This window comes from Equus asinus, chromosome 6 (genome assembly GCF_041296235.1).
Source record: "Equus asinus isolate D_3611 breed Donkey chromosome 6, EquAss-T2T_v2, whole genome shotgun sequence".
Classification (NCBI taxonomy): domain Eukaryota; kingdom Metazoa; phylum Chordata; class Mammalia; order Perissodactyla; family Equidae; genus Equus; species Equus asinus.
In genome coordinates, this window is record NC_091795.1 from 81105600 (window position 1) to 81132906 (window position 27307).

The 27307-nt window shown below is 39.2% G+C and overlaps 2 protein-coding genes across 13 annotated transcripts in view; one reads left to right on the forward strand and one right to left on the reverse strand.

Annotated features, from left to right (window-relative positions):
- The window catches only part of HADHB (hydroxyacyl-CoA dehydrogenase trifunctional multienzyme complex subunit beta), a 35535-nt gene extending 33410 nt beyond the window's left edge, over positions 1-2125 (reverse strand). For 8 of the 12 annotated variants that reach the window (XM_070512445.1, XM_070512442.1, XM_070512441.1 and 5 more), the window contains exon 1: positions 1939-2077. The gene's annotated coding sequence lies outside the window, so the exon portion shown is untranslated. Of the gene's footprint in view, positions 1-1437; positions 1515-1930 lie in introns of all 12 variants that reach the window. The other 4 variants (XM_070512437.1, XM_070512447.1, XM_044772085.2 and 1 more) reach the window with 4 other exon arrangements.
- HADHA (hydroxyacyl-CoA dehydrogenase trifunctional multienzyme complex subunit alpha) overlaps positions 2088-27307 on the forward strand; it is a 46806-nt gene continuing 21586 nt past the window's right edge. Inside the window, exons 1-7 of the mRNA XM_070512434.1 lie at positions 2088-2358; positions 15103-15144; positions 15238-15308; positions 16866-16999; positions 19466-19604; positions 20593-20712; positions 22307-22409. Of these exons, the coding sequence (XP_070368535.1) occupies positions 2088-2358; positions 15103-15144; positions 15238-15308; positions 16866-16999; positions 19466-19604; positions 20593-20712; positions 22307-22409 (880 nt within the window). The remainder of the gene's footprint in view (positions 2359-15102; positions 15145-15237; positions 15309-16865; positions 17000-19465; positions 19605-20592; positions 20713-22306; positions 22410-27307) is intronic.

Consider the following 27307-nt stretch of genomic DNA (forward strand, 5'->3'; position numbering starts at 1 on the left):
ACCATGAAATACTGTTCAGCAGTTTGGGGGGAAAAAAAGAAACGATACACATGCATATACTGACATGGAAAGATGTCTACAATATATATTAAATGAAAAAGCAAGTCGCAGAACAATATATACAGTAAGACTCCATTTTATGACAGAAAGAAAAGAAAGTCCATAAAGCTATGAGACTATATGTGGAAGGGATAATGAGAGATTTTCATTTTGTACTCTTTTGTCTTCTTAAATTATTTTTTATAAGAGCATTTCATTTTTTATCTACAGTATAATTCTAGTTTTCTTTAAAATTGACCTAAATGGTTTTATATAGATATACAAAAATATACAAATGCATAAAAAATGTCCAGAAAAATACACAGCAAATGTTAACAGTAGTTATCTCTGGGTGGTGGAATTATAGGTGTATTTATTTTCTTTAGACTTTTCATAGTTTCTGAAAAAAAATTACACAGAATATATATTCCTTCAACAACTAATAAAAAGTAGAGAGAGATTTCAAAAGAAAGAGGGACTAAGCAATCAACTCTGGGAGGGTTGACCTTTACTGTCATTTTCTCTAAGCTTTAGGAAATAGACATTCTGACTCAAGTATTTAAGAGTAAGGAAATTCTAGGGTAGGGAAGGCTTGAGTAGGGTGTGGAACTATGGGAAGATGCATGAAGTTGCAGGCATCTGGGAACAAAGGAAAGGAGAAGGGGTTAGGCAAGCAATGAAAGCAGAATGGAGTGGCTCTTCCAGCTCATTATTACATTATCATTAAGACACAACGTAATGGGTAAAAGCTGACTCTAAAGCCTGACTGTTTAAATCCAAATCATGGCTCCACCCTAGCTGTGTGACCTTAAAGAAGTTACTTAACCTGTCTTTGTTTTAGGAGTAAGATATAGATAATTCACCTGTAAGGTGAATTTGTTAGATATATATAATTCGAGTACCTACCTCATAAGGTTGTTGTGAGGAATAACTACATTAATATATGTAAGCACTTAGAACATGCCTGATACAAAGTAAGGGTCATACATGTGTTTGCTATTAATACTAGTGAGTGGTGGGATAAATGCACTTAGTCTCCCTGTATGTAAGAGCCAATGTGGTAAGCAGACAGATTTCTATCTGAATCCTGGCTCTGCCACCTACCAGAAAACTTACATGAACTCTCTGAGCCTCTCAAATTTCATCTAGAAAATGCAAATAATAATTTTGGGATCGTTGAGGATTATCGAGATGGCGTGAAAGTGTTTAGGGAGCGCTCAACGCTACTTCCTTTTGAAACCAAACACCTCCAGTCCATCTTTCCAGCACAAAAACAGCCATCAAGCAAAGCAGAGCTCTTGACTGTAAGTTAGTAGACGTAGGCTCTAGTCCTATTTCTACCACCTGTGGCCAAGGGAAAAATCTCTCACTCTGATTCATGGGCTTCACTTTCCTCACCGATAAAGTGAAGGGGATGAATGACCAGGTGATCGCCAGGTCCCTCCTGGCTTAGAAAATCCTCTGGAACACCGGATCTGCAAGCAGGATGAAGTCTCAGCTCCTCCCACACTCGAGCCCCGAAAGTCACATGACCGAGTCCCACCCTTAGCAGCAGGAATGGGGTAAAGCCGTGGGTCCGTTCTGAATCTCTATAGCCGCTGACCTGGCTATAGGCAAGCCAGTGTGTTACTGCAACACGGCCCAGCGCTTTATGCCCCCCCCCAACACACACACAAGCAAACAGCTCGTTAACTTGAGGCGACAAAAGCTAGTTCAATGACTGCCCTGATTGCACTGCTGTTGTGGACCTCGTCCGAGGAGCTTCCTTCGCTCCCTCCACCTCGACTGCTCTAAGCAGGGCAGGCGGCCGCGGGCACCAGCGCAGGCGGTGGGAAAGGAAGTGCGCATGTCGCCGAGGGTAAGGGCCAGGCCGAAAGCCGAGCGCACGCACCATCTCACCTTAGTGACTGCTCAGGCTCCCGCTGCGGACCCAAGTGACAGAAGTCAGCAGAAACAAGGATCGGGTCCTGCCTCGAAAGGACCCCTGACGCCCGCCCGCGGACTCCGCGGGTTGCCCACTGGCCGCCTGACTGGAAAACCGCTCCTGGATGGGCCAGCTGCCCGCGGAGTGGGTCCTTTCCGCCCTATTAGCGGAAGCGAAGGGAGGAGTTAAGGGACCGGCGACAACTTGGCGTCAGGGTTTTAGTCAGGCAGTACGGCGGGCGCCTGGTCGGGGCCGGGCTGCGGGAAGAAAAGTCCTCCGATCGGCCACGCCCATTCGAAGCGCTGTCCAGTTTCGTTCCGTTCAGTTTAAGATGGCTTCGCGAGCTATTGGCAGCTTCAGGCGCTTCCCTGCGTCCAAGACGCTCCGCTGCCCAGGTGAGGCGTTGCTGAGGCCGCCCTGGAGCCCCGGGTGCAGCTCCAGCGGAGACGAGGGCAGCCGCGGAACCGCGTCTCCTGCCGGGATGGGGGGAGGGATGCTGCCCTGGGGCCCGGTCTCCTCTGTCCTTGCACGGGCACTGACACTTCCTCTCTCACGACTCCGAGTCCTGCAGCGATTTAAGCTCCAAAACCCGTAACGTTTCTGAGTCCGGTCCAACCCGTGTGGCTTTTTCCGCGGGTCTCCCGGTCGCACTTCCTGGGCTCACGTCCCTCGTATTTTCTTGCTTGATGGTCTTGGAACTGTCCCCACTAGATCGGGAGTTCAAGGAGGACTGGGGCAGTCCAGTCGGTCACATGTTTGTGGCTCCCAGCACCTTGCCCCTAACAAAAGCTAGCTTAGAAGTTTCTTGGATGAAACTAAGCAGCCTTGCAAATTACTGCCGCTCCCTGCTCCTTTCTCTCAAAACCATCTTTATACCTATTGCCGCTTTTCGGTAGGGAGCTCAACGCGTGCGATTCCCATAACCCAGCGTAGATGTAAAGTATGTTGAATTTCAAGGGGAGCTTCTGCAACTTACTAGAAAAAAACATTTTTAAAAATATGCAAATACCTCTATCTTAAACAATAAGATGTTAGGTAATTTTAAGAACTATTTCTAATCCTGTTTCTGACGATATCCGGTTGGCTTGCATTAGTTGTATTCTTTTTCTCTTCGAACTGGCAGTGAAAGGGTTAAAGTGGGTGATTGTGGAAAAGCGAGCATTTTCTTCCCATCTCAAATCTGTAAGGTGAAATGTGACTAACTTTTTATTGCATGTTGTACTTAATACTGGTTATTTAATTAGAAATTTAATTTGTAATATGGCCTTCTGCTCCTGGACCACGGGGGTAGTATGCTGTCTTTAGATCGATAACTGGAGTCTCCCTTTACTGTAAGGTATTAATTTTGGATGATTGAGTCTTTTTCTGCTTTCTTATTTCGATGGCTGTTTTTAGTTTCCACAGGACTGCTGTGTGTGTGTGTGTGTGTGTGTGTGTGTGTGTGTGTGTACCAGTCATATTACAAAAATCGAAATGTTGTGAAGATTGGGGGAAGGGATTAAGAAAAAAGAATCACACATCCTCTTACTACTCACACATACCTCTTGTTAGCATTTGGTCATATTACCTTATAATTTTGTTTTGTTTCCTATTTTCCATATTTTTGGTTTAACGCTTTTTAAAAAATCAAATGTGTATTTTTTAACTTGCCCCTGCATTGGTTTTAAGGTACTTCTTATGGGTTAGCAGCTGGTCTAACATTGACCTGTAGTCAGGACATGTGGTTTCTAGTCACTAATTAGCTATGTGACTTTGGAGAAATACCTTAATCTAACTGAGCTTTATTTCCTCATCTGTAAAAGGAATGATTGAGACTATGGATTTTCTTTGACATGAGAAATAGCATGACAGAGCAAGTAAAAGCATTAAATTTGGAGTCCTACTTCTGGGTTTGAATCTGGCTCTGCCTTTTACCCTCTGGTGACCGTGGGCAATTAATTTCTGTGTCTATTTTCTCATTTGTGAAATGGGGAATATTGAGAAAAGTTGTTGATTGTTACAACCAAAGTTAACATTTTCTTGTTTGAAATTTGTGTCAGCATAATCCAACTCTCTCCATCCCTGTGGTCTTAGGTTTTATAGGTATCTTCTTGAGTTAAATTATTAAAATGTTTTATAAAGTAGGACAAAGGTTTCTCTCTCTTGCTGGCACAGGAGATATAGGCTAAAGTTCACCCAGCTGCTTAAAGTAAGCTGTCCTAACTAGGTAGAAGGTAAGGCTAGATTCCAAAAGGAAAGCCACCGTGTACTCCAACTTGATTTCGTTGTCTGTGGTTTGGAATTCTTTTCCAGATGTGTGTGTCCGTTTACTGATTTCATCTTTGTTTTTTGTCTCTATTGAGTTAGAGGAGGTTTTCTGTTTGTCTATATGGGGGGGCGAGTGGTAAGGTAGGTAAATGGGTAAGAGTTTAAAATGGCTTGAACTCTAAGCTAATGAGCACCAACTTGTTATCTCAAATGTTTGATCTTTAAAATTGCAACCCTTGCTCACGGCTCATCTCCTGCTCTATTTTCTTTTTTGCTTAGGCACTTACCGTCCAACATGCTTATTTACAGGTTTATGTTTCTTGATTTTTTTCTCCCTTTCCACCCCATCCCTCCCACCCTGCATTCCCAGTCAGTCCATTTCCACTCTAACCCACTTTACCCTGTTCTAGCTAGAACTGACTATTCCCTGGTTCCCCTGCCACTGGAATTTCTACTTTACAGGCAGATTTCTTTTTCTCCCAGGACTATTTTCACGTCTTCATTTATCTCTACTGAGTAGGAACTGATTTTTTCTGGATAATCGTATCCCCTGCTGCCAATCGAATATAAGCTCCACAATGAGAGGGATTTTTGTCTTCATTCACTCCGCATGCCCAGAACAGTGCATGGCCTATAGTAGGCCACAATAAATATTTTTTCTTGAGTGAATGACTGTGAGATGATGTTTGAAGAGATTATAGTTTAGTTGGGGGAAACAACTGCTACAGATGCAGTGAGTAGAGAACAAAATAGTAGATAATAAAGATCAAAGTTGGGGCAGGGAAGGGAAAAATCGTTGTAGATGGAATCTCAAAATAAGACTTTGTGGAAAAGGTTGGAACCATGATACAAATAGAGAGAAGGAAGAGTGATAAATGCTAATGATACAGATTTCAAATGATGGAAAAGCAAAGAAGGGGAGTATATCCTTAGTGAAGTAGAAGCACTGGGGATTGAGGAGGTGGCTGGCTTCTATCTTTGTTTTGGTGTGGCAGTTTGACTTAGAAGTGCTTTCACCTGTAATCGTTACATCGCTTTTATTTCTGTCTTTATAAGAATACTGAAATGCACCAAGAGACTTATGCATGGTCTTACCGCCAGTAAACTATAAACTTGATGGTTGAAGCCAAGTCTTTTGGCTCTCAGGTCCTTTGTCTTTGCACTAAGAGGGCTGAGTTGGATTGCTTAAAGAAAACATGAAAACAGAGCCAGAGATCACCTCACTCTGGTTCTGGTGCCACCTACACAGTTTTCTCTCTCTTTTTTTTTTTTAAATAATGTGTTGCTTTGCCTTAAAAATATGTTGTTTTGCCAATATAAAGGTGCTACATTCTGTGCCTTCTTTTCCCCTCCCTTAAAGAACTGCAGGAGAGAGAGAGAGGAAGCAAGAGCCTTGGCTGCTGTTGGTGGTCCTCTCCTAAGCCACTCCACCGTCAGTGGGTTCTCTAAGTCAGTGGTTCCCGCATGCCCATTAGTTTGCTCTCTACTTACCTTTTAAAAAAATACAGATTCTGAGGCTCAGCTCCCTGAAATTCTGATTCTGTGGTTCTAGGTTCTCTTTCGCCCAGGAATTCCTGAGTGTATTTGAGCCTCCCCATCTCTTTTTAGTGCCCAACATAGTTCTGCTGGAATCACTTCTCAGTACTGCTATGGGAATCCCAGTCCAGCTGGATATGTTGGATAGTCTCTTGGTCCTGCTTTGGCCATGTGTAATAGTTCCCCACTCCCGAAGGGTCTCTGCCTCCTGGTCAAATATGGGCCATTCTCAACTTGGGACTAGGTATGGTTCTAAGGTTTGTTTCTAAATCATGTAGAAAGTATTTTTGGTAGAGTTGATGTTTAAAATTGGGTTTAGAATACCACCATGACATAAAATGCCCGAAATGGGGGCCGGCCCAGTGGCGCAGCAGTTAAGTTCACACGTTCTGCTTCTCGGCAGCCCGGGGTTCGCCCCTTCAGATCCCGGGTGCAGATAATGCACTGCTTGGCGAAAGCCATGTTGTGGTAGGCGTCCCACGTATAAAGTAGAGGAAGATGGGCAAGAATGTTAGCTCAGGGCCAGTCTTCCTCAACAAAAAGAGCAGGATTGGCTGATGTTAGCTCAGGGCTAATCTTCCTCAAAAAAAAAAAAAAAATAACCGAAATGGTTTGATTTTTTTTTAAATTTTTTATTAAGATTATGATAGTTTACAACCTTGTGAAATTTCACTTGTACATTATTGTTAGTCATGTTGTAGGTGCACCACTTCACCCTTTGTGCCCTCACCCCACCCCCCCTTTCCCCTGGTAATCACCAATCGATTCTCTTTGTCTATATGTTTAATTTCCACCTATGAGTGGAGTCGTACAGAGTTCATCTTTCTTTATCTGGCTTATTTCACTTAACATAATACCCTCAAGGTCCATCCATGTTGTTGTGAATGGGACAATTTTATCCTTTTTTATGGCTGAGTAGTATTCCATTGTATATATACACCATATCTTCTTTATCCAATCATCAGTTGATGGGCACTTAGGTTGCTTCCACGTCTTGGCTATTGTAAATAATGCTGCGATGAACATAGGGGTGCATGGGACTTTCGGAATTGCTGATTTCAAGTTCTTTGGATAGCTACCCAGTAGTGGAATGGCTGGGTCATATGGTATTTCTATTTTTAATTTTTTGAGAAATCTCCGTACTGTTTTCTATAGTGGCTGCACCAGTTTGCATTCCCACCAACAGTGTATGAGGGTTCCTTTTTCTCCACAACCTCTCCAACATTTGTCACTTTTTGTTTTGGTTATTTTTGCCATTCTAACAGACGTAAGGTGATATCTTAGTGTAGTTTTGATTTGCGTTTCCCTGATGCACAGTGATGATGAACATCTTTTCATGTGTCTCTTGGCCATCCGTATATCTTCTTTGGAGAAATGTCTGTTCATGTCCCCTGCCCATTTTTTGATCGGGTTGTTTGATTTTTTGTTGTTGAGCTGTGTGAGTTCTTTATATATTATGGAGATTAACCCTTTGTCAGATAAATAACTGGTAAATATTTTTTCCCAATTTAGTGGGTTGTTTTTTTGTTTCAATCCTGTTTTCCCTTGCCTTGAAGAAGCTCTTTAGTCTGATGAAGTCCCATTTGTTTATTCTTTCTCCTGTTTCCCTCATCTGAGGGGTTATGGTGTCCAAAAAGATCTTTTTGATACTGATGTCAAAGTGTGTACTGCCTATATTCTCTTCTAGAAGACTTATTGTTTCAGGTCTAATCTTTAGGTCTTTCATCCATTTTGAGTTTATTTTTGTGAATGGTGAAAAAGAATGGTCAATTTTCATTCTTTTACATGTGGCTTTCTAGTTTTCCCAGCACCATTTGTTGAAGAGACTTTCTTTTCTCCATTGTAGGCCCTCAGCTCCTTTGTCGAAGATTAGCTGTCCATAGATGTGTGGTTTTATTTCTGGGCTTTTAATTCTGTTCCATTGATCTGTGCACCTGTTTTTGTACTAGTACCATGCTGTTTTGATTAGTGTAGCTTTGTAGTATGCTTTGAAGTCAGGGATTGTGATGCCTGCAGCTTTGTTCTTTTTTCTCAGGATTGCTTTAGCAATTCAGGGTCTTTCCTTGCCCCATATGAATTTTAGGATTCTTTGTTCTATTTCTGTAAAGAATGTCATTGGGATTCTGTTTGGGATGGCGTTGAGTCTGTAGACTGCTTTAGGTAGTACGGACATTTTAACTATGTTCATTTTTCCAATCCATGTGCATGGAATGTCTTTCCATCTCTTTATGTCATCATCAATTTCTTTCAGGAAAGTCTTGTAGTTTTCATCGTATAGGTCTTTCACTTCCTTGGTTAAATTTACCCCAAGGTATTTTATTCTTTTTGTTGCGATTATGAATGGGATTGAGTTCTTGAGTTCTTTTTCTGTTAGTTTGTTGTTAAAGTCTAGAAATGCTGCTGATATATGTATGTTGATTTTATACCCTGCAACTTTACTGTAGCTGTTGATTATTTCTAATGGTTTTCCTATGGATTCTTTGGTGTTTTCTATATATAAGATCATGTCGTCTGCAAACAGCAAGAGTTTCACTTCTTCATTGCCTATTTGGATTCCTTTTATTTCTTTTTTCTGCCTAATTGCTCTGGCCAAAACCTCCAGTAGTATGTTGAATAAGAGTGATGAGAGTGAACACCCTTGTCTTGTTCCTGTTCTCAGAGGGATGACTTTCAGTTTTTGCCCATTGAGTATGATGTTGGCTGTGGGTTTGTCATATATGGCCTTTATTATATTGAGGTACTTTCCTTCTATACCCATTTTATTGAGACTTTTTATCATAAATGGATGTTGGATCTTGTCAAATGCTTTCTCTGCATCTATTGAGATGATCATGTGGTTTTTGTTTCTCAGTTTGTTAATGTAGTGTATCACGTTGATTGACTTGTGGATGTTGAACCATCCCTGTGTCCCTGGTATAAATCCCACTTGATCATGGTGCATAATCTTTTTAATGTATTGCTGTATTCGGTTTGCCAAAATTTTGTTGAGGAGTTTTGCGTCTATGTTCATCAGTGATATTGGCCTGTAGTTTTCCTTCTTTGTGTTGTCTTTGTCAGGTTTTGGGATCAGGGTAATGTTGGCTTCATAGAATGTGTTAGGGCGCACTCCATCTTCCTCAATTTTCTGGAATAGTTTGAGAAGGATAGGTATTAAATCTTTTTTGAATGTTTGGTAGAATTCTCCAGAGAAGCCATCTGGTCCTGGACTTTTATTTTTGGAGAGGTTTTTGCTTACTGTTTCTATTTCTTTACTTGTGATTGGTCTATTCAGATTCTCTATTTCTTCCTGCTTCAGTTTTGGAAGGTTGTAAGAGTCTAAGAATTTATCCATTTCTTCTTGGTTGTCCAATTTGTTGGCGTATAGTTTTTCATAGTATTGTCTTATGATACTTTGTATTTCTGTGGTATCCATTGTGATTTCTCCTCTCTCATTTCTAATTTTATTTATTTGAGTCTTCTCTCTTTTTTCCTTAGTGAGTCTGGCTAAGGGTCTGTCAATTTTGTTTATTTTTTCAAAGAAGCAACTCTTTGTTTCATTGATCCTTTCTATTGTCTTTTTTGTTTCAATATCATTTATTTCTGCTCTTTTATTATTTCCCTCCTTCTACTGACTTTGGGCTTTGTTTGGTCTTCTTTTTCTAATTCTGTTAGGTGTCTTTTGAGGTTGCTTATCTGAGATTTTTCTTATTTTTTGAGGTGAGCCTGTATTGCAATGAATTTCTCTCTTAGGACTGCTTTTGCTGCGTCCCAAATGAGTTGGTATGGCATGTTTTCGTTTTCATTTGTCTCCAGATAATATTTGATTTCTTCTTTAATTTCTTCAGTAATCCGTTGTTTGTTCAGTAGCATGTTGTTTAGTTTCCACATTTGTGCCCCTTTCCCATCTTTATTCTTGTAGTTGGTTTCTAGTTTCATAGCATTATGATCAGAAAAGATGCTTGATATTACTTAAACCCTCTTGAATTTATTGATGCTTGCTTTGTTTCCCAAGATATGGTCTATCCTTGAGAATGTTCCATGTGCACTTGAGAAGAATGTGTAACCTGCTGTTTTTGGATGGAGAGTTCTATATATATCTATTAAGTCCATTTGGTCTAATTTTTCATTTAATTCTATAATTTCCTTGTTGACTTTCTGTCTGGATGATCTATCCATTGGTGGTAATGGAGTGTTGAGGTCCCCTACTGTTATTGTATTGTTGTTGATGTCTCCTTTGAGTTTTGTTAATAGTTGCTTTACAAATTTTGGTGCTCCTGTGTTGGGTGCGTGTATATTTATGTGTTATGTCGTCTTGGTGGAGTGTCCCTTTTATCGTTATATACTGCCCCTCTTTGTCTTTCTTTATCTATTTTGCTTTGAAGTCTACTTTGTCTGATAGAAGTATGGCAACACCTGCTTTCTTTTCTTTTTTTTTTTTTATTAAAGATTTTATTTTTTTTCCTTTTTCTCCCCAAAGCCCCCCAGTACATAGTTGTGTAGTCTTCGTTGTGGGTCCTTCTAGTTGTGGCATGTGGGACGCTGCCTCAGCGTGGTTTGATGAGCAGTGCCATGTCCGCGACCAGGATTCGAACCAATGAAACACTGGGCCGCCTGCAGCAGAGCGCGCGAACTTAACCACTCGGCCACGGGGCCAGCCCCGACACCTGCTTTCTTATGTTCATCATTAGCTTGGAGTATCGTCTTCCATCCCTTCACTCTGAGTCTGTGTTGTCTTTGGGGCTGAGGTGTGATTCCTGGAGGCAGCATATTGTTGGATCTTGTTCTTTAATCCATCCTGCCGCTCTATGTCTTTTGATTGGAGAGTTCAATCCATTTACATTTAGAGTGATTATTGAAATGTGGGGGCCTACCGCTGCCATTCTATTGCTTGTTTCCTCGTTCTCTTGCATTTCCTTTGTTTCTCGTCCCATGATTTTTGGACTACTATTTCAGGTAGGTAGTTTTCTATATCGGCTTTCTTCTTATTTGTAATTTGTGTCTTTGTTCTTGTTATTTGTTTAGTGGTTACCAAGTGGTTTGTATAAAACATCTCATAGATGAGATAGTCTGTTTTATGATAGCCTCTTATTTCCTTAGATTAAGATGTTCCATCCCTTTCCTCTTCCCCTTCTAAGTTGTTATTGTCAGATTTTTTTTTCTTCCTTCTTGTGTTGTGAGTTTGTGGTTAAAATGACAAGATTATATTTATTCTTGGTGTTTCCCTTCCTTTTATCTTTAATGTTATACTTAACTTTTGCTAACCTGTTCTGATGGAAAGCTGCAACCTTCTGATTTTGTCTTTCTGTTTATCTCCTTTGCTCTGGGTTTTGTAACCCCTTTCCTTTTTTTGATTTTTCAGGTATGAGGGTCTTCCTGAGCATTTCTTGCAGGGGAGGTCTTATGGCAATGAACTCCCTTAACTTTTGTTTATCTGGGAAAGTTTTTATTTCTCCATCATATTTGAAGGATATTTTCACTGGATAGAGTATTCTTGGCTGCAAGTTTTTGTCCTTCAGAGTTTTGAATATATCATTCCACTCTCTTCTAGCCTGTAAGGTATCTGCTGAGAAATCTGCTGACAGCCTTATGGGGGTTCCTCTGTAGGTTATTTTCTTCTGCCTTGCTGCCCTTAGTATTTTCTCTTTGTCATTGACTTTTGCAAGCTTCACTACTATATGCCTTGGGGTTGGTCTTTTTACATTGATAAAGTTTGGAGATCTATTAGCTTCTGTCACATGGAGTTCCATCTCTATCCCCAGGTTTGGGAAGTTCTCAGCCATTATTTCTTTGAACAGACTTTCTGCCCCCTTTTCCTTCTCTTCTCCCTCTGGGATACCTATAATCCTTATGTTGCATTCCCTAATTGAGTCAAATATTTCTCGGAGAGTTTCTTCATTTCTTTTTAGTCTTTGTTCTCTCTCCTCCTCTATCTGCAGTATCTCTATATTTCTATCCTCCAAATTGCTAACTCTATCCTCCATATTATTGACCCTACTGTTCAGAGAGTCCAGATTTTTCTTGATCTCCTCTATTGGGTTCTTCATCTCCAATATTTCTGATTGATTCTTCTTTATATTATCAAGCTCCTTTGTGACATAGCTCCTGAACTCGTTGAGTTGTCTATCTGTATTCTCTTTTAATTCATGAGTTTTTTAATGATGGCTGTTTTGAATTCATCATCATTTAGTTTATAGATTTCAGAGTCTTTGGGATTGTTTTCTGGGTACTTGTCATTTTCCTTCTGTTCTAGAGATTTAATATATTTTTTCATACTGCTTGATGGTGTCGATTTGTGCCTCCATGTAGAGATAGAGTTTAGTTACTGCTTCCACTGCTTCTACTGGAGTTGGGGCGGGGGGGCGGCGGGGGGGGGGGTGGGCAGCTGTTTAATCTGCACCAACCAGGATACCTGTCAACTGTTGCTGACCAGACCTGGGCCCCTCCTCGTGGTCACAGTGGTTCTGTGGAGTCTCTCGTCAGCTGTGGGGACAATTGCAAGGGGGCCTCAGGTTGCTGGCGCCTACTGTCGCAGACCACCTAGACACCATCCCTCCTTAGCGTCTGCAGCAGTGTTATGGACTTTCACAGCGGCTGGAAGCAGGTTCACCTAGGTTTGCAGCTCTGTCACCGTCAGGGCCTGCAACATCTCACTTGTCTGCTATAGGCCACAGCAGAGCTATGGGTATCTACTGCAGTCTGTAGTTAGCTCACCCAGCTATGCTACTTTTGCCTCAGGGCCTTCCAGCCTTGTGATTGCCAGGCGGGGCCTCTCCGCTAACACTGTGCAGAGGCTTTTGCTGTGGCTGCTATGGGACCGTGGATTTTCCCCCTGGCCCGTGGAGTGGGCTTGCTGGGACTCCAACCTGCCACCGCCCACTCACATGAACTCACTTGGTCTCCCTTGCTCCCTCTGGGCCACAGCAGGAGACCGTGAGTCAGAGGCAACTGGTGGGTTGCTGCACCGCCCACGATCCTCCTGCCCCGGGGCATCCCAGCATTCTGAATGCTGGGTGAGGCTTCTCTGCTAATGCTGAGTAGAGGCTTTCCCTGCGGCTGCTCTGGGACCATGGATTTTCCCACTGGGCTTAGGGGCAATCGTGGGGGGCTTAGGTAGGGCTGTGGTGACCTGTTTCCACTGTCGCTCCGCCGATGTGCGCACATGCCCACCCTTGGTGCGTGGCAATGCTATGAGCGTGTCCACTGGAAGAAAGTCACTTGCAGGTACTAGACTGTCTGGGGATCAGGGAGTTTTCACTTATCTCCACCTCCTCCCAGGGCAATGTCTGTCCACCTTCTGATGTATAGCAGCACGGGTCTCTCAGGTGTCCTGAGATGCTGTGTGGATATCCTTTGTTAACTGATGAATGTCCAATTAGTTGTAGTTCAAAGGGGGAGAGACAAAAAAAGCTGCTCACTCCGCCATGTTGCTGACGTCACCCGCGAAATGGTTTGATTTTATTGTCCAGGGCCCTTGATTATCCTTGCATGCTAAGGCACATCTTAGACTCTTGTTGACATCCTTCAAATTCTGAACCTGATGAAGGTAGGGGATTTAGAGTAAGAGAGTAGGCACAGAGAGAGACAGGTGATCATAGGCTGGTGGAAAGGTTTAGCCACTGAGAGGTTGCTAGGGATTTTAACTTTTTTTTTTAATAATAGCACTCCTAAGTTAGACAGGCACTCCACACTCTCCTAAATTACATCTGTGGATTCCAAGACCATTTAGCCCCTAATATTGCCCAATGCAGTATATTTCAAGGACAATTAGAAATAAAAAAGTTTTAATACTATTAATTAAGAATTAAAGAATTTATACTTGAGGAAAGCTAGTATAACTAGAGAAGGAGCCACTGGATGGTATTAAAGCACTAGTTCTTTATCATCTTTGATATTACTTTAAAACTTATGCCTTTTGCTTGGTACAAGTGTTTCATGTGTTCTGCTATTACAGTTATCAATTATTAAGGGATGATTTGTTTTTATTTTTGGAGCCAAAGAGAGAGAAAACATGTTCCTAAGATAATTGGACAAGATTTGGAAGATGTGGGTAGGGAGAAGGAGTAAGGAGTTAAAGAGGTGCACAGGAGATGTGGTTTGAGATGAACCATGAATACGAAAGACAGAGGCAGAAAGAGCAGAGTGTTTTGAAAGATTAGAAGTTGTAATTAAGGGATGTTGACCCTGTGGTGGCCTCCAGAACAGTTTGGTTACCGCCTACAGCAGATGTTGGTTAAGCGCAGGGAAGAGAGGAGCCTTTAATGCTAGAAAGCAGGTAGAGTAATGCCCAGAACGAACTTGGAATTTTTGCCTAGAATTTCCCCATGTTCCTTACCTTCTATCCAGAGTCCAGATTGTAGTCTGTTGGGACTTCTCTTGTGATGACTTGTGCTCAAAAGATCATCTGATCATTGTGCTGGAGAGCCTCAATTAGTGAAGTGATTAGGAAAGAGGGAGGAGAATAGCTGGTCTTTGTTACCCATGGAGTAGGAGTGTTCTTGTTGAGTGCAACACAGATTTTTTCACTTATAAATTCTTAAAATAGCAAAGTGTGACATAGACTGTTTGATTTATAACAGCCACCAGTGCCCCTTGATTTTACTTTTCATAACACTAAAAGTCCATCTCTCCGTAAAAATGCAAGAGGACAGGTCTAGAGAACATGGTTGAGATACATATTAGGAACTGACATAATGTATTGCTTTGTAGATTTCTTAGTTCTAAGTGTAGTCATTTCCTATTGCTACTATAACAAAGTTCCACAAGCTTAGTGTCTGAAACAGTACAAATTTATTATCTTATAGTTGTGGAGGTCAGAAGTGAGTCTCACTGGCTAAAATCCAAGGTGTTGGCAGGCTGTGTTCGTTCTGGACGCTCTAAGGGAGAATCTGTTTCCTTGCCTTTTCTAGCTGCTAGAGGCAGCCTGTGTTCCTTAACTTCTTCAAAGCTTGCAAGATGGGGTCCAGTCGTTCTCATGCTGCTGTTTCTCTGGTTCTCTTTGCCTCTCTCTTCCCCTCTGTAACTACGTTGGGCCCACTTGGATAGTCCAGGATACTGTCCCCTTTAAGGTCAACTAATTAGCAACCTTACTCAATTTGCAACCTTAATTCCCCTTTGCCATATAACCTAACATGTTCACAGTTTTCTGGGGATGTGGACATCTTTGAGGGGCCATTATTCTACCTACCACGTCTAGTATCCAAGTAATCATATGACATGATAATTGAAACAAAAAAGATGTGGTAGTGATCACAATAATGGCCTAGAACACATTGTTCTAGTTTTGTTATTGTTGTAATCCTAGCTTTGTTATATATAACAGGTACTACAAAAATTCTGTTTGGTAAAATAATTAATTTTGAAATACCTTTTTCTTACAGGTTATATTTGCCGCAACTTTGCAGGGTCCTCTGCTTTGCTGAGTAAGTTTAATTTCTCATTGACGTGCTTATGTTGCTTTTTAGATTTATTTAGCAATAAACATGTTTACAAATAAATTTTCCTTCTCTTTTTAGCCAGAACCCATATTAACTATGGAGTCAAAGGGGATGTGGCAGTTGTTCGAATTAACTCACCCAATTCAAAGGTACCTAATTTAACTTGCTGCAGTTTGTTTCTACTAACTACGTTTATGAATCCAGTCCTGAATGGGAAAGAAATAAATCCACCAATTTGGCAGTAATCTTATCAAAACTTACAGTTTGATTTTTTGTTTTTTGTTTTGTGAGGAAGATTTCCCCTGAGCTAGTATCTGTTGCCAATCTTCCTCTTTCTGCTTGAGGAAGATTGGGCGCTGAGCTAATACCTGTGCCAATCTTCCTCCGTTTTATGTGGGATGCTGCTACAGTGTGGCTTGACAAGCAGTGTTAGGTCTGCGCCCAGGATCCGAACCTGCGAATCCTGGGCTGCTGAAGCAGAGCATGTGAACTTAACTGCTACGCCACTGGGCCGGCCTGGCAAACTTGGAGTTTTGATAGTAAAATCAGTTATGAGAGTTTAACAAATTGCCTAAGGATTGCAGTTTTCTGAAGCAGTGGTTCTTGTTTAAGAACTCCTTCTAGGTGACTGTAGGTGTCAGATTAACATCAAGGATTAATAAAACTAGCTGTCTGTTACGGTGTTGAATGATGGGATGACATATAAGAACCAAAGGATAAACTTTGTTTATAAGAGTCAAAACTCTCCTGCCCATCTTAACCGTGAGGTTATGAAATCTGCTTTCTTCCTTACCTGCCTGACCTGAGTCATTATTTAGGGTAAGCTGGCTGGGTGAAATGTGGTTAAGCTTCCTGAGGGATCTGAATGATTTGGTGCTGTTCACGTAGTTCAAGTCAAGTTCTATTTAAAGTGGAGTTTCATTTGTTTTTGGCAATTTCAATAAAGCTTGCAGCATTAATGCAGTCTTTTGCCAAGAAGAGTTTTCTTTATTTATTGGTGTAAAGGTTTCACATTTCAGAAATCTTGTTACCAGAAGCCTAGATGAAATAGGAGGACCTAGATGGAAGCAGTTAACAACTATCACGAATTAAGGAAAATAAGAGCCAGTCCCCCTCACTAGAGTAAATCTTGGCACCCACTGACCAATGAGTCAAACTTAAGATATTTTTTAGAATTTTCTAAGTTGGGTATTTTTCCTGAACACAAAAATAACACATGCCTTTGGTAGGAAATTTTAAAACTATAATGAAGAAAATAATAGTCATTCATACCCCAACCCCAAAGATAGTCACCTTTAACATTTAATGCAGTTTCAACAAACAATAGTTACAAAATTAAGATCATACTATATGTCTAATTTTGATTCCTTTTTTTCCTTAACATTATACAAATTTTTTCCATACCAATGAATGTTTGTAGACTTATTTATAGCCTGCATATGAGTCAAACTCTTCGGTCTGTGACCCTGAGTTCCTCCTTTGAGTAAACCTGTTTTTAAAAGGAATGATGCTTCTAGTTGGCCAAAGCTGCCTGAGTAGTAAGCTCCTGGGTTTGGATTTTTTCCCCTGCCTCTCTTTCTTGCTTCTAACGATTTATTTCTGCTGAATAAACATTTCCTACAATCAAAATAGCACTCGATGGTGATTTGCACATCTAGTATTTCAAATTTTAAACCCTTAGACTCATGTGTATTTCCCTTTGGCAGGTAAATACACTGAATAAGGAACTGCAATCAGAGTTCGTAGAAGTCATGAATGAAATCTGGGCCAGCGATCAAATCAGAAGTGCCGTCCTTATCTCATCAAAGCCAGGCTGTTTTATTGCAGGTGCTGATATCAAGTAAGTTTTAGGAAATGTGAAGTCACCTTTATCTCAGCTAATACTATGTTTCTTAGGCCTAATCATTCTTCCTTTTGAAGGAAGGTGGAAGTAAATTCTTTGAAAGTTTTTTTTTTTAAGTTATTTTCAAGGGTATAAGAAAGTTGATAAAAAAGAGGGGCTTGTTGTTTAAACCATGTGTAAAACTAAATATCGCCTTTCCTTAAACAAGTCGAAAGCAGTTCAAGGAGGAATATTTGAATAAAATAAAAAATACTGTAAAACTAAAACTGATAGTGAGATGCCGTTTTTGCTACCCATCAGACCAGCAAACATTTAAAAGTCTGAAAATATCGTGTTGGCAGGGACTTGGGAAAATGAGAAAATTAATATATTACTAGTGGGAATACCAATTGGTACAGCCACTTTGGGAAGCAATTTGGCAGCGTTTGGTAAAATTGAAAATGCGTGCGTCATATAATCCAGCGATACCTCTTCTAGGTATATATGCTAGAGAAATCCCACCACTGGTTTCTAAGGACCCACTGGTATAAAGGTGTGATTCAGTCCTGTATAATTTTAAAATAATGAAGAATTTGAAACAAGCTGAATGTCAGTCACTAGGGAAGTGAATAAGTAAAATGTGGAACATTCGTATGATAAAATATTACAAAACAGTTCAAAGGAATTAACTAGATCTACAACATGATGTTAGAACTCAAAGACATAATATTAATTTTAAGGAAAAAAATGAGTTGCAGAATGTTTTTTACAGTATATAGTTTATGGAAACATTTTTAAACCATCCATGAATACTTTTTTATATTATTTATGCATACTACTATGTAGTTAGTCTGGAAGGATGCACTACAAACACGAAAATGGTTGTTTCAGGGTAAATGACGTGCCCTGTAGGACTTGAGATTGTCAAAGGGAACATTACTGATACAGCTAATATTTTCTTTCTTTTTTTTAAATGGTAGGATGTTTGTGTATATAACTTGTTTACAATTCTTTAAGGCATATATAAGGAGGAGAAATGATATCTTAGTGTTAGTTTAATCGGTTAAAATGTTAACAGTTGCTAATTCTTTCAAAATATGGGTATTTGTTATATTTTTCTTTATACTTTAGGCAATGATAGCCAGCATTATAGGCTTAGCAATTTATACTTAAGGTGTTTGTATGTATATATTTTTTTAAAGATTTTTTGTTTTTCCTTTTTCTCCCAAAGCCCCCTGGTACATAGTTGTATGTTTTTCGTTGTGGGTCCTTCTAGTTGTGGCATGTGGGACGCCACCTCAGCGTGGCCCAATGAGCAGCGCCATGTCCCTGCCCAGGATTTGAACCAGTGAAACCCTGGGCCACCAACGCAGAGTGTGTGAACCCAACCACTTGGCCATGGGGCCGGCCCCTATTTTTAAACCTTGCTCCACATTGTGTACCCCTTTATGTTTATGTATAGTAATTAGAAATTTATAAATATCCTATTTATTTAATGTTTATTTTTTTAAAAAAGCAAAATTATGGGGCTGGCCCCGTGGCCGAGTGGTTAAGTTCGCGCGCTCCGCTGCAGGCGGCCCGGTGTTTCGTTGGTTCGAATCCTGGGCGCGGACATGGCACTGCTCATCAAACCACGCTGAGGCAGCATCCCACATGCCACAACTAGAAGGACCCACAACGAAGAATATACAACTATGTACCGGGGGGCTTTGGGGAGAAAAAGGAAAAAAATAAAATCTTTAAAAAAAAAAAAAAGCAAAATTATGTGTATCAAGTGCTTTTTCTTCTAGCTTGGTTATTTGAGCCTAGCAAGATGCTGCTGTGCCTGACAGTAGCTACCTCTAGCCATAGGGAAATACTTGCAGCTTACATGAGGCTAGCTGAGCAACTCCCAGCATATACAATGATGAAAAAGTAGTTATGGTTGATCAAAAGTACAAAATCCATGGCTTAAATGTGTTCAGAAACAAAGCAAGTAGCAAATGAAACAAATTGAAATCCAAGGTCATTGAGTACGATATTATTGTAGCAGATCATTTTAATCATTAGGGATCTATTTAAAGGTTTTAGATCCCTCTAAACAAGTTGAAAGCTTTTTCTCCTGTAATTTTGATTGCTGTTTAATCTGAAAGCTACCTGATAGTGAAAATGTTTAATCTGAAAGTGAAAATACCAGAAAATGATTTTCTCGTGTACAGAGCTTTGTAATTTAGTGATTTGTTATAGAAACAAAAATAAATTATGCAACACGTTTTGTTTCATGTTCTCTGAATCTGGAAATTTAACACTCGTTATAGAGAGACGATGTCGCTTGATGTTAGTACTATCTGAGGCAAAACCATTCTTAAAATTCTGAGTATTTGAAGATTCACCACCAAATATTGGTATGTGACAGGATAGGGATATAGCAGATGAGGTATTAAACAAAGTAGGCTGTAGTTTCATCCTGGTTGCTTTCCTTCTCTGCTTTCATGTTTCCTGCAGCATGTTAGCTGCTTGCAAGACCAATCAAGAGGTAACGCAAATATCCCAGGAAGGACAGAGAATCTTTGAGAAACTTGAGAAGTCCCCAAAGCCTATTGTGGCGGCCATCAGTGGATCCTGCCTAGGAGGAGGACTTGAGGTATAGATTGATCCCAAAGTCGCTGAGACTGTTCAGCTCACTGGGGAGATGCATCAGCTGTGAACCTTTAGGCTACCGTTTTGCCTGCAAAAAGTTCTTGGAGGAGAACCAGCTTTCTTTTTAGCTGTCAGACTTCTGGATAGGTTTTAATGCTTATTCTCATGGCACAGAGCTAGTGAACCAAAGTGTGATATTTTCATTGATAAGTTGAGAAGATTTGAACTAGCTCCTTAAGGTCCCTTTCAATTCTAAAAACCTGGTTCCAGTTTGTGAGGCAAAGACTCAGAAGTGCGATCTGTGCTCTTGAGCTGCTTGAGTCTAATTGAAACACACAATGCATAATAATACATGTAAGTGCTTTGTGAGTAGTAAATATGGTAAATAATATCAAATTTGAGAGAAGAGATGCTTATTAGACTGGAGCATGTGGGAAAGAAGGAGGGTAAAAGAAAATAGCATTTATTGAGCATGTATCACCTGCTGGGCTCTATGCGTGGCACTTTCACATATATTAAATAAGGAAATATGTGCCTGGTCCTAAATGATGGGCAGAATTTGGTTAACCAGAAAATAGTGGGAAAAAAGCATTCCGTGTATGGTGTGGTGTGATCAAAGACAAGTCTAAGCGGAGCGTAATGGGACGCCGTAAGGAGGCGTGCTCATCGGAAAGGAGAGTCTGTTTAGATAGAGAGCTTCTCAACCTGGACTGCGTGTACAATTATGTATGTCTTTTTCTGTTGAGAGCTTCCAGAGCTTTCAGTAGATTTTTAAGGAGATCTGCAACCCCAAAAGAGGTTATTAAATTAGTGGAAAAGTATGAAATAAGACTGAAAAGGTAAATTGTAGAAAGCATCAAATGCCAGCCAAAAAATTTCAGTTTATTCTGTGGGCACATTCCCACTTTGTAAGTAATCTTTAGACCTTCACAGATCCTAAGATGTTACAGTTACATTTTCTAACTTTCTAATTTTCTTTCATTTGTTTGAAGCTTGCCATTTCATGCCAATACAGAATAGCAACAAAAGATAAAAAAACAGTGTTAGGTTCCCCTGAAGTTTTGCTGGGGATCTTACCAGGAGCAGGAGGCACACAAAGGCTGCCCAAAATGGTGAGTTTGAGACCCTATTCTGAACTTCAGAACCTCGGTACCTATATGCCCCTTTAGATCTATTTCCTCTTGTACAAAAGGCATAATGTGGCTATTCATTGCAGAATTTAGAAACCAAATAATATGTGAGTGTATAGGATCAAATTTTTCTTCCTGATATTTGTTTATTTTTTCAATTCCTTGATCAAAATTATTATTTTTTTAAAGATTTTATTTTTCGTTTTCCTCCCCAAAGCCCCCCAGTACATAGTCATGTATTTTTAGTTGTGGGTCCTTCTAGTTGTGACATATGGGATGCCACCTCAGCATGGCTTGATGAGCGGTGCCATGTCCACACCCAGGATTTGAACCGGCAAAACCCTGGGCTGCCGAAGCAGAGCACAAGAACAACCACTCGGCCACGGGGCCAGCCCCCCCTTTTTTTTTCCTCTGCTTTTTCTCCCCAAATCCCCCCAGTACATAGTTGTATATTTTAGTTGTGGGTCATTCATAGTTGTGGCATGTGGGACGCTACCTCAATGTGGCCTTGATTAAAATTATTAATGAAGGTCTTTGTTAGTCCTTGAAGAAGGAATAAAGATAAATAAGATACATGTCTTCCCTGTCTGGAGCTTATAGTTTCATTGTTCCTTCTCTGCACGGTATCATCTTACCCATTTTTCAAATCTGTGGGTCATATTTCACGATAAATATGAAGCAGACCTTTCCCCTGATTTTGGATGATTTCCTTGCTGTGTTCTATAGAACCAAAAGAGGCCCATCAGGCTTTTGAATTCTTAAGGAGAGGCGAAGGCCCATCAGACCTGGAGGCTGCAGAGCAATCTGAACATCAGGCTCCAGGGCAACTGAACCTCATAGCTTCTGGCGCTGTAGATTCCTCAGTGAAAGCAACGCTCAGCAGAAATACTCTTTGGAGGGAAGTTGATGTGAGCTGGGTGCAGAAAAATAGGAAGGTTTACGGTATAATAAACCTGATAATAAATAGTATACATTCTTTCATAGGAATTCTCAAGAGGATTTATTGAAAGAATGAATAAGCCTTATATGTATGTAGAAAATACTGCTGAGTTTCTTTTGTTTTGTTTTATTATGGTTGGTATTTGAATGTTGCTATAAGCCATTCTTCTAGTACCTACATAAGAAGTCCTAGCTTAATTCTATTTTTGTTGAGCCTAATATTCTTTCTAAAGACGTTGTCAAAACTGTCAGGTTTCTCAGTCTCCACTAGTTCCAATATAGGAATTTTAAATGTTCTATAAATGATAGAGAAGAAATTCAGGATGACATAAATGCACAATTTTGGGAAACATGAAATTATTTCTCCACCTTATCAATTCCATAAGACAGAAATCCTACATATTGAATTAAAAGAAGAGATATAAAGACATTTTTGCTTCAGCTGGAGGAAAGTTTCTAATCCTAAAAGTTACCTAAATAAGTATTATTATGTAAAATTTAACTGATAAATAGCATAAAAATCTGTTTTGACCTTTCTCATTTTAATATTTATTTTGCTCAGTTGAATAATTTGTAAGCTGTAATTAGCACTCTAATGTTTTTTCCTCTTTTGCTCTGGTCCTTGCTTGCGTGTTAGGTGGGAGTGCCTGCTGCTTTCGACATGATGCTGACTGGTAGAAACATTCGTGCAGACAGAGCAAAGAAAATGGGACTGGTTGACCAATTGGTGGAACCCCTGGGTAAGTGTTAGCGTGCCTCAGAGTTGGGCCACATCAAATTATTTATTTTCTTAAAGAATTAATATCTTTTTCGTTTTTATTGCAGTAACATTGGTGTATAGTAGTATATAAATTTCAGGTGTACATCATTATATTTCGATTTCTGTGTAAATTTTATCATGTTCACCATCCGAAGACTAATTACAGTCCATCACCACACACGTGTACCTAATCACCCCTTTGGCCCTCCCCCCTCACCCCTTTCCCTCTGATAACTACCAGTCCAATCTCTGTCTCTGTGTGTGTGTTTGTTGTTGTTTTTATCTTCTATTTATTAGTGAGATCATATGGTGTTTAACTTTCTCCCTCTGACTTATTTTGTTTAGCATAATACCCTCAAGGTCCATCTGTATTGTCACAGATGGCGAGGTTTCATCCTTTTTTATGGCTGAGTAGTATTCCATTGCATATATACACCACATCTTCTTTATCCATTCGTCCCTTGATGAGCACCTAGGTTGCTTACAAGTCTTAGCTATTGTGAATAATGCTGCAGTGAACATAGGGGTGTATATATCTTTATGCATTCATGTTTTCATGTTTAAAGAGTTAATATCTTGAATACTGGTTAGAGTGAAACTCACTCTTAAGAAATGAGTCATCATTCTGAAGAGTGAAGTTTTCTAAAAATAGTTAATACTAAATCCTTTTAAACATCACCCCAGTTTCTATTTTACTTTATAATTTGGACATCAGGAGCACGGAATTGAATTAAGTCATTATTTTTGGTTCTTAAATTGCCTGTGTCATTATCTGTGATAACCCTCCTTCAGTGTTTGGTGTCTGTTTTGGTAATATAGTAAACGTGTATAAAACAACCAGTCTGAGAATATTACCAATAATTGACATCTGCTAATGTGTGGCCTCGCTCTGTGCAATTTCTTTGCCTCCCCTCACCCAAGGAAACCACTATTCCAGATTGTGTGTTCATCACCCTCTTGCATTTCTTAAAATCAGCATTATTGAGATGTTATTTACATAATAATAAATTTACCAATGTTTAGTGTATAATTTGAGTTTTGATGAATGTATATAGCTGTGTAAACACTACCATAATCATACAATAGAACATTTCTAATATGTAGCTTTTTGTGTCTTCTTTCATTTAGCATAATGCTTTTGGGATTCATCCATGTTGTTGCACGTATAAGCAGTTTGTTACTTCTTATTGCCAAGTGTTATTCCATTGTTTAGATATACCATAATTTGTTTATCCATTCACCAAATGATGGACATTTGAATTGTTTCCAGTTTAGGGCTGTTCTGAATAAAGCTGCTGTGAACATTCACCCACAGGTCTTTATGTGGACGTATATTTCTTTTCTCTTGGACAAATACCAAAGAGTAGATTGGCTGGACCATATGATAGATGTATTTTTAGCTTTTAAGAAACTGCCAAACTGTTTTCCCAAAGTAGTTATATCATTTTGCATTCCCACCAGCAATATATGAGAGTTCCAGTTACTAACTGCTTTTCATGGTCTGTCTGTCTAGTTTTGGACATTCTAATAGGAATATAGTAATATCTCATTGTGGTTTTAATTTGTGTTTCCCTAATGACCAAAGATACTGAGTTTCTTTCATGTGTTTATTTGCCTTCTGTGTATCTTGTGGTGTAGTGTCTGTTCAAATGTTTTGCCCATTTTATTCAATTGAGTTGTTTTTCTTATTATTGAGTTTTCAGAGTTCTTTGTATATCAGGATCTAAGTCCTTCATGAGATTTGTGAATTGCAGATATTTTCTTGCTGTCTGTGGCTTATCTTTTCAATGTCTTAATTTTGATGAAGTCCAATGTATCAAGGTCCTCTTTTATGTGTCACGCTGTTGGTATCGTGTCTAAGAAATCTTTTCCTAATAAGATCACAAAGATTTTCTCCTGTATTCTGGAAGTTTTGCTGTTTAGCTTTACATTTTAGTCTGTGATCCATTTCAAGTTAACTTTTATGTATGATGTGAGGTAAAGACTGAGTCTTTTTTTTGCTTATGAATATCCAAATGTCCTGGTGCAGTTTGTTGGGAAGACTCTTCTTTTCCCATGGAACTACCTTTACACCTTGGTCAAAAATCAGTTGACCCCATACGTTTGGGTCTAAACCAGATTTGCTGTTTCTAATTATTTATACGTCTTTACTTAAGCCATTATCACATTGTCTTGATTTTCATGTTTTTGTAGTAAATCTTGAAACCAGGTAGTAGGACCCCCTCTAACTTAGTTCTCTTCTTTCAAAATTATTTTGCTTATACTGGTTTCTTTGCACTTACATATAAATTTTATAATCATTTCATGCATATCTGCAAAAATACTTGCTAGGATTTTGATTGGAATTGCATTGAATCAATGTATCAATTTGGGGAGGATTGATATCTTTCAAATACTGAATTTTTTCACCATGAACATGATATAACTCTCTATTTAGTTCGTCTTTAATTTCTCTCAGTAGTATTTTATGCTTTTCATTGAATATATCTTGCACACATTTTGTTAAATTTATATCTAGATATTTCATACTTTTAGGCCATCATACTTTTTTACTTTAATTTCTCATTATTAATTACTAATGTATACAAATACAATTGATTTTTGTTTGTGGACCTTGTAGTCTGTGATTTTGCTAAATTTATTTATTAGTTCTAGTGGCTTTTTCTGTAGATTCCTCAGGATTTTTCCATGTAAATAACCATATTGTCTATAGATAAGAACATTTTGTCGTCTTCTTTTCCCATCTGGTGGCATTTATTCCTTTTTCTTTAGTTACTGCAGTGGCTAAGATTTTTAGTACAGAATTGGATAGAAGTGGTGAAAGCAGATATTAACTTGTTCCAGTCTTAGGGGAAAAGCATTCACCCTGGTGTTGTCGAGTGTATGATGTTACTGTAGGTTTTTCATACATGCCCTGTATCAAATTGTGGACATTCCCTTTTATGTATAGTTTGCTGAGAATAGGTGCTGAATTTTATCAAATGCTCTTTCTGCGTCTAATGAGATGATTGTGTAGTTTTGTCTTTTTTTAGTCTATTAGAATGTCATTACACTAATTTTTGACTATTGAACCAGGCTTGTGTTCCTGGAATAAACTCCACTTGGTCATGATGTATTATCCTTTTTATAAATTGCTGGCTGGATCAGCTAAAATTTTGTAAAGGATTTTTATGTCTGGTCGTAAGAGATAATGGTCTCAGGGATAATTTTCTTTTCTTGTGATATTTTTCCCTGGTGTTGGTATCAAGGTAATGCTGGGTTCATAAAATGAGTTGGAAAATATTCCCTCCTCTTTTATTTTCTGGAAGATTTTGTGTAGAATTGTTATTATTTCTTCCTTAAGTACTTGATAGAATTCACCAGTGAAGTCATACGGACTTGGAGTTTTCTTTGTTGGGAAGATTTTTACACATCAATTCAATTTCCTTAATAGATCTAGGGCTATTCGGGGTCTCTCTTTCTTGAGCGAGCTGTAGTAGTTTGCTTCTCGTAGATTTTCTCCATTTCATTTAACTTCCCAAGTTTATTGCAATAAAGTTGTTCATGATACTTCATTATTATTCTTTTAGTATCTTTATACTCTGTAATTATGTCTCCTCTTTCATTCTTGATATTGATAATTTGTGTCTTCTCTTTTTTCCCTGATGAGTCTGGCTAGAAATTTATCAACATTATTGACCTTTCTAAGAACTAGCTTTTAGTTTCGTTGATAGTCTCTGTTTTTGTTTGTTTGCTGTTTCATTGATTTCAGCTATCTCATTATATATTTCTTTCTCCTTGCTATTGGGTTTAATTTGCTCTTTTTCTAGTTTCTTAAGGTGGAAGCTTAGATCATTGGTTTTAGGCATTTCTTCTTTTCTAACGCGAGCATTTAAAGCTCTAAATTTACCTCTTAGCCTCGCTTTATCTGCATTTTTTCTTTTTTTTTTGAGGAAGTTTAGCCATGAGCAAACTACTGCCAATCCTCCTCTTTTTGCTGAGGAAGACTGGCCCTGAGCTAACATCCCTGCCCGTCTTCCTCTACGTTATGCGTGGGACGCCTACCACAGCATGGCTTGCCAAGCAGTGCCATTTCGTTACCCGGGATCAGAACCGGCGAACCCCAGGCCACCGAGAAGCAGAATGTGTGAACTTAACCACTGCGCCACCTGGCCGGCCCCTCAAAGATATTTTTGATGGGTAGAATTCCACGTTTCCAGTGTTTTTCTTATACTATCTACCTTGTGTTGGGGCCTCCATAATTTCAGATGAGAAGTCTGTTGTCATTTTTATTTTTGTTGTTCTGTACATAATATGTCTTCCCCTGCCCCCAGCTGCTCTCAGATTTTCCCTTTATTACTGGTTTTAACAATTTATTTATGATGTGCCTTGGTTTTTTTTAATGTTTGTTATGCATGAGATTCATTGAGCTTAGATAATGGGCTTCTAGTTTTCATCAAAATTCAAAACTTCTTGGCTATTTCTTCAAATATTTTTGTCTCCTCTCACCCTTTTCTGAGACTCTCATTTTATATATGTTAGGTCACTTGATAATGTCCCAAAATGAAGCTCTGTTTTTCTCATTGTCTGTATATTTTCTGTTGTTGTGTGTTCAAGTTTCCTGATCTTTTCTTCTTCAGGGTATAATCTGCTATTAATCCAATTCCGTGTATTTTTCATTTCAACTATTGTTTTTCTTCGTATCTAGAAGTAACATTTGATTCAGTTTTATGTCTTCAATTTATCCTTATTATGTTTCTGTTTTCCTCTACCTTCTTGAACATATGGCATGAATTTACAGTAGCCTTTCTAATATTGTGTCTGCTGATTCTATCGTTTCATTTCTGCATCTGTTTCTGTCAGTCAAATTGTCTCCTGGCTATAGGCCATTTTTTTCTT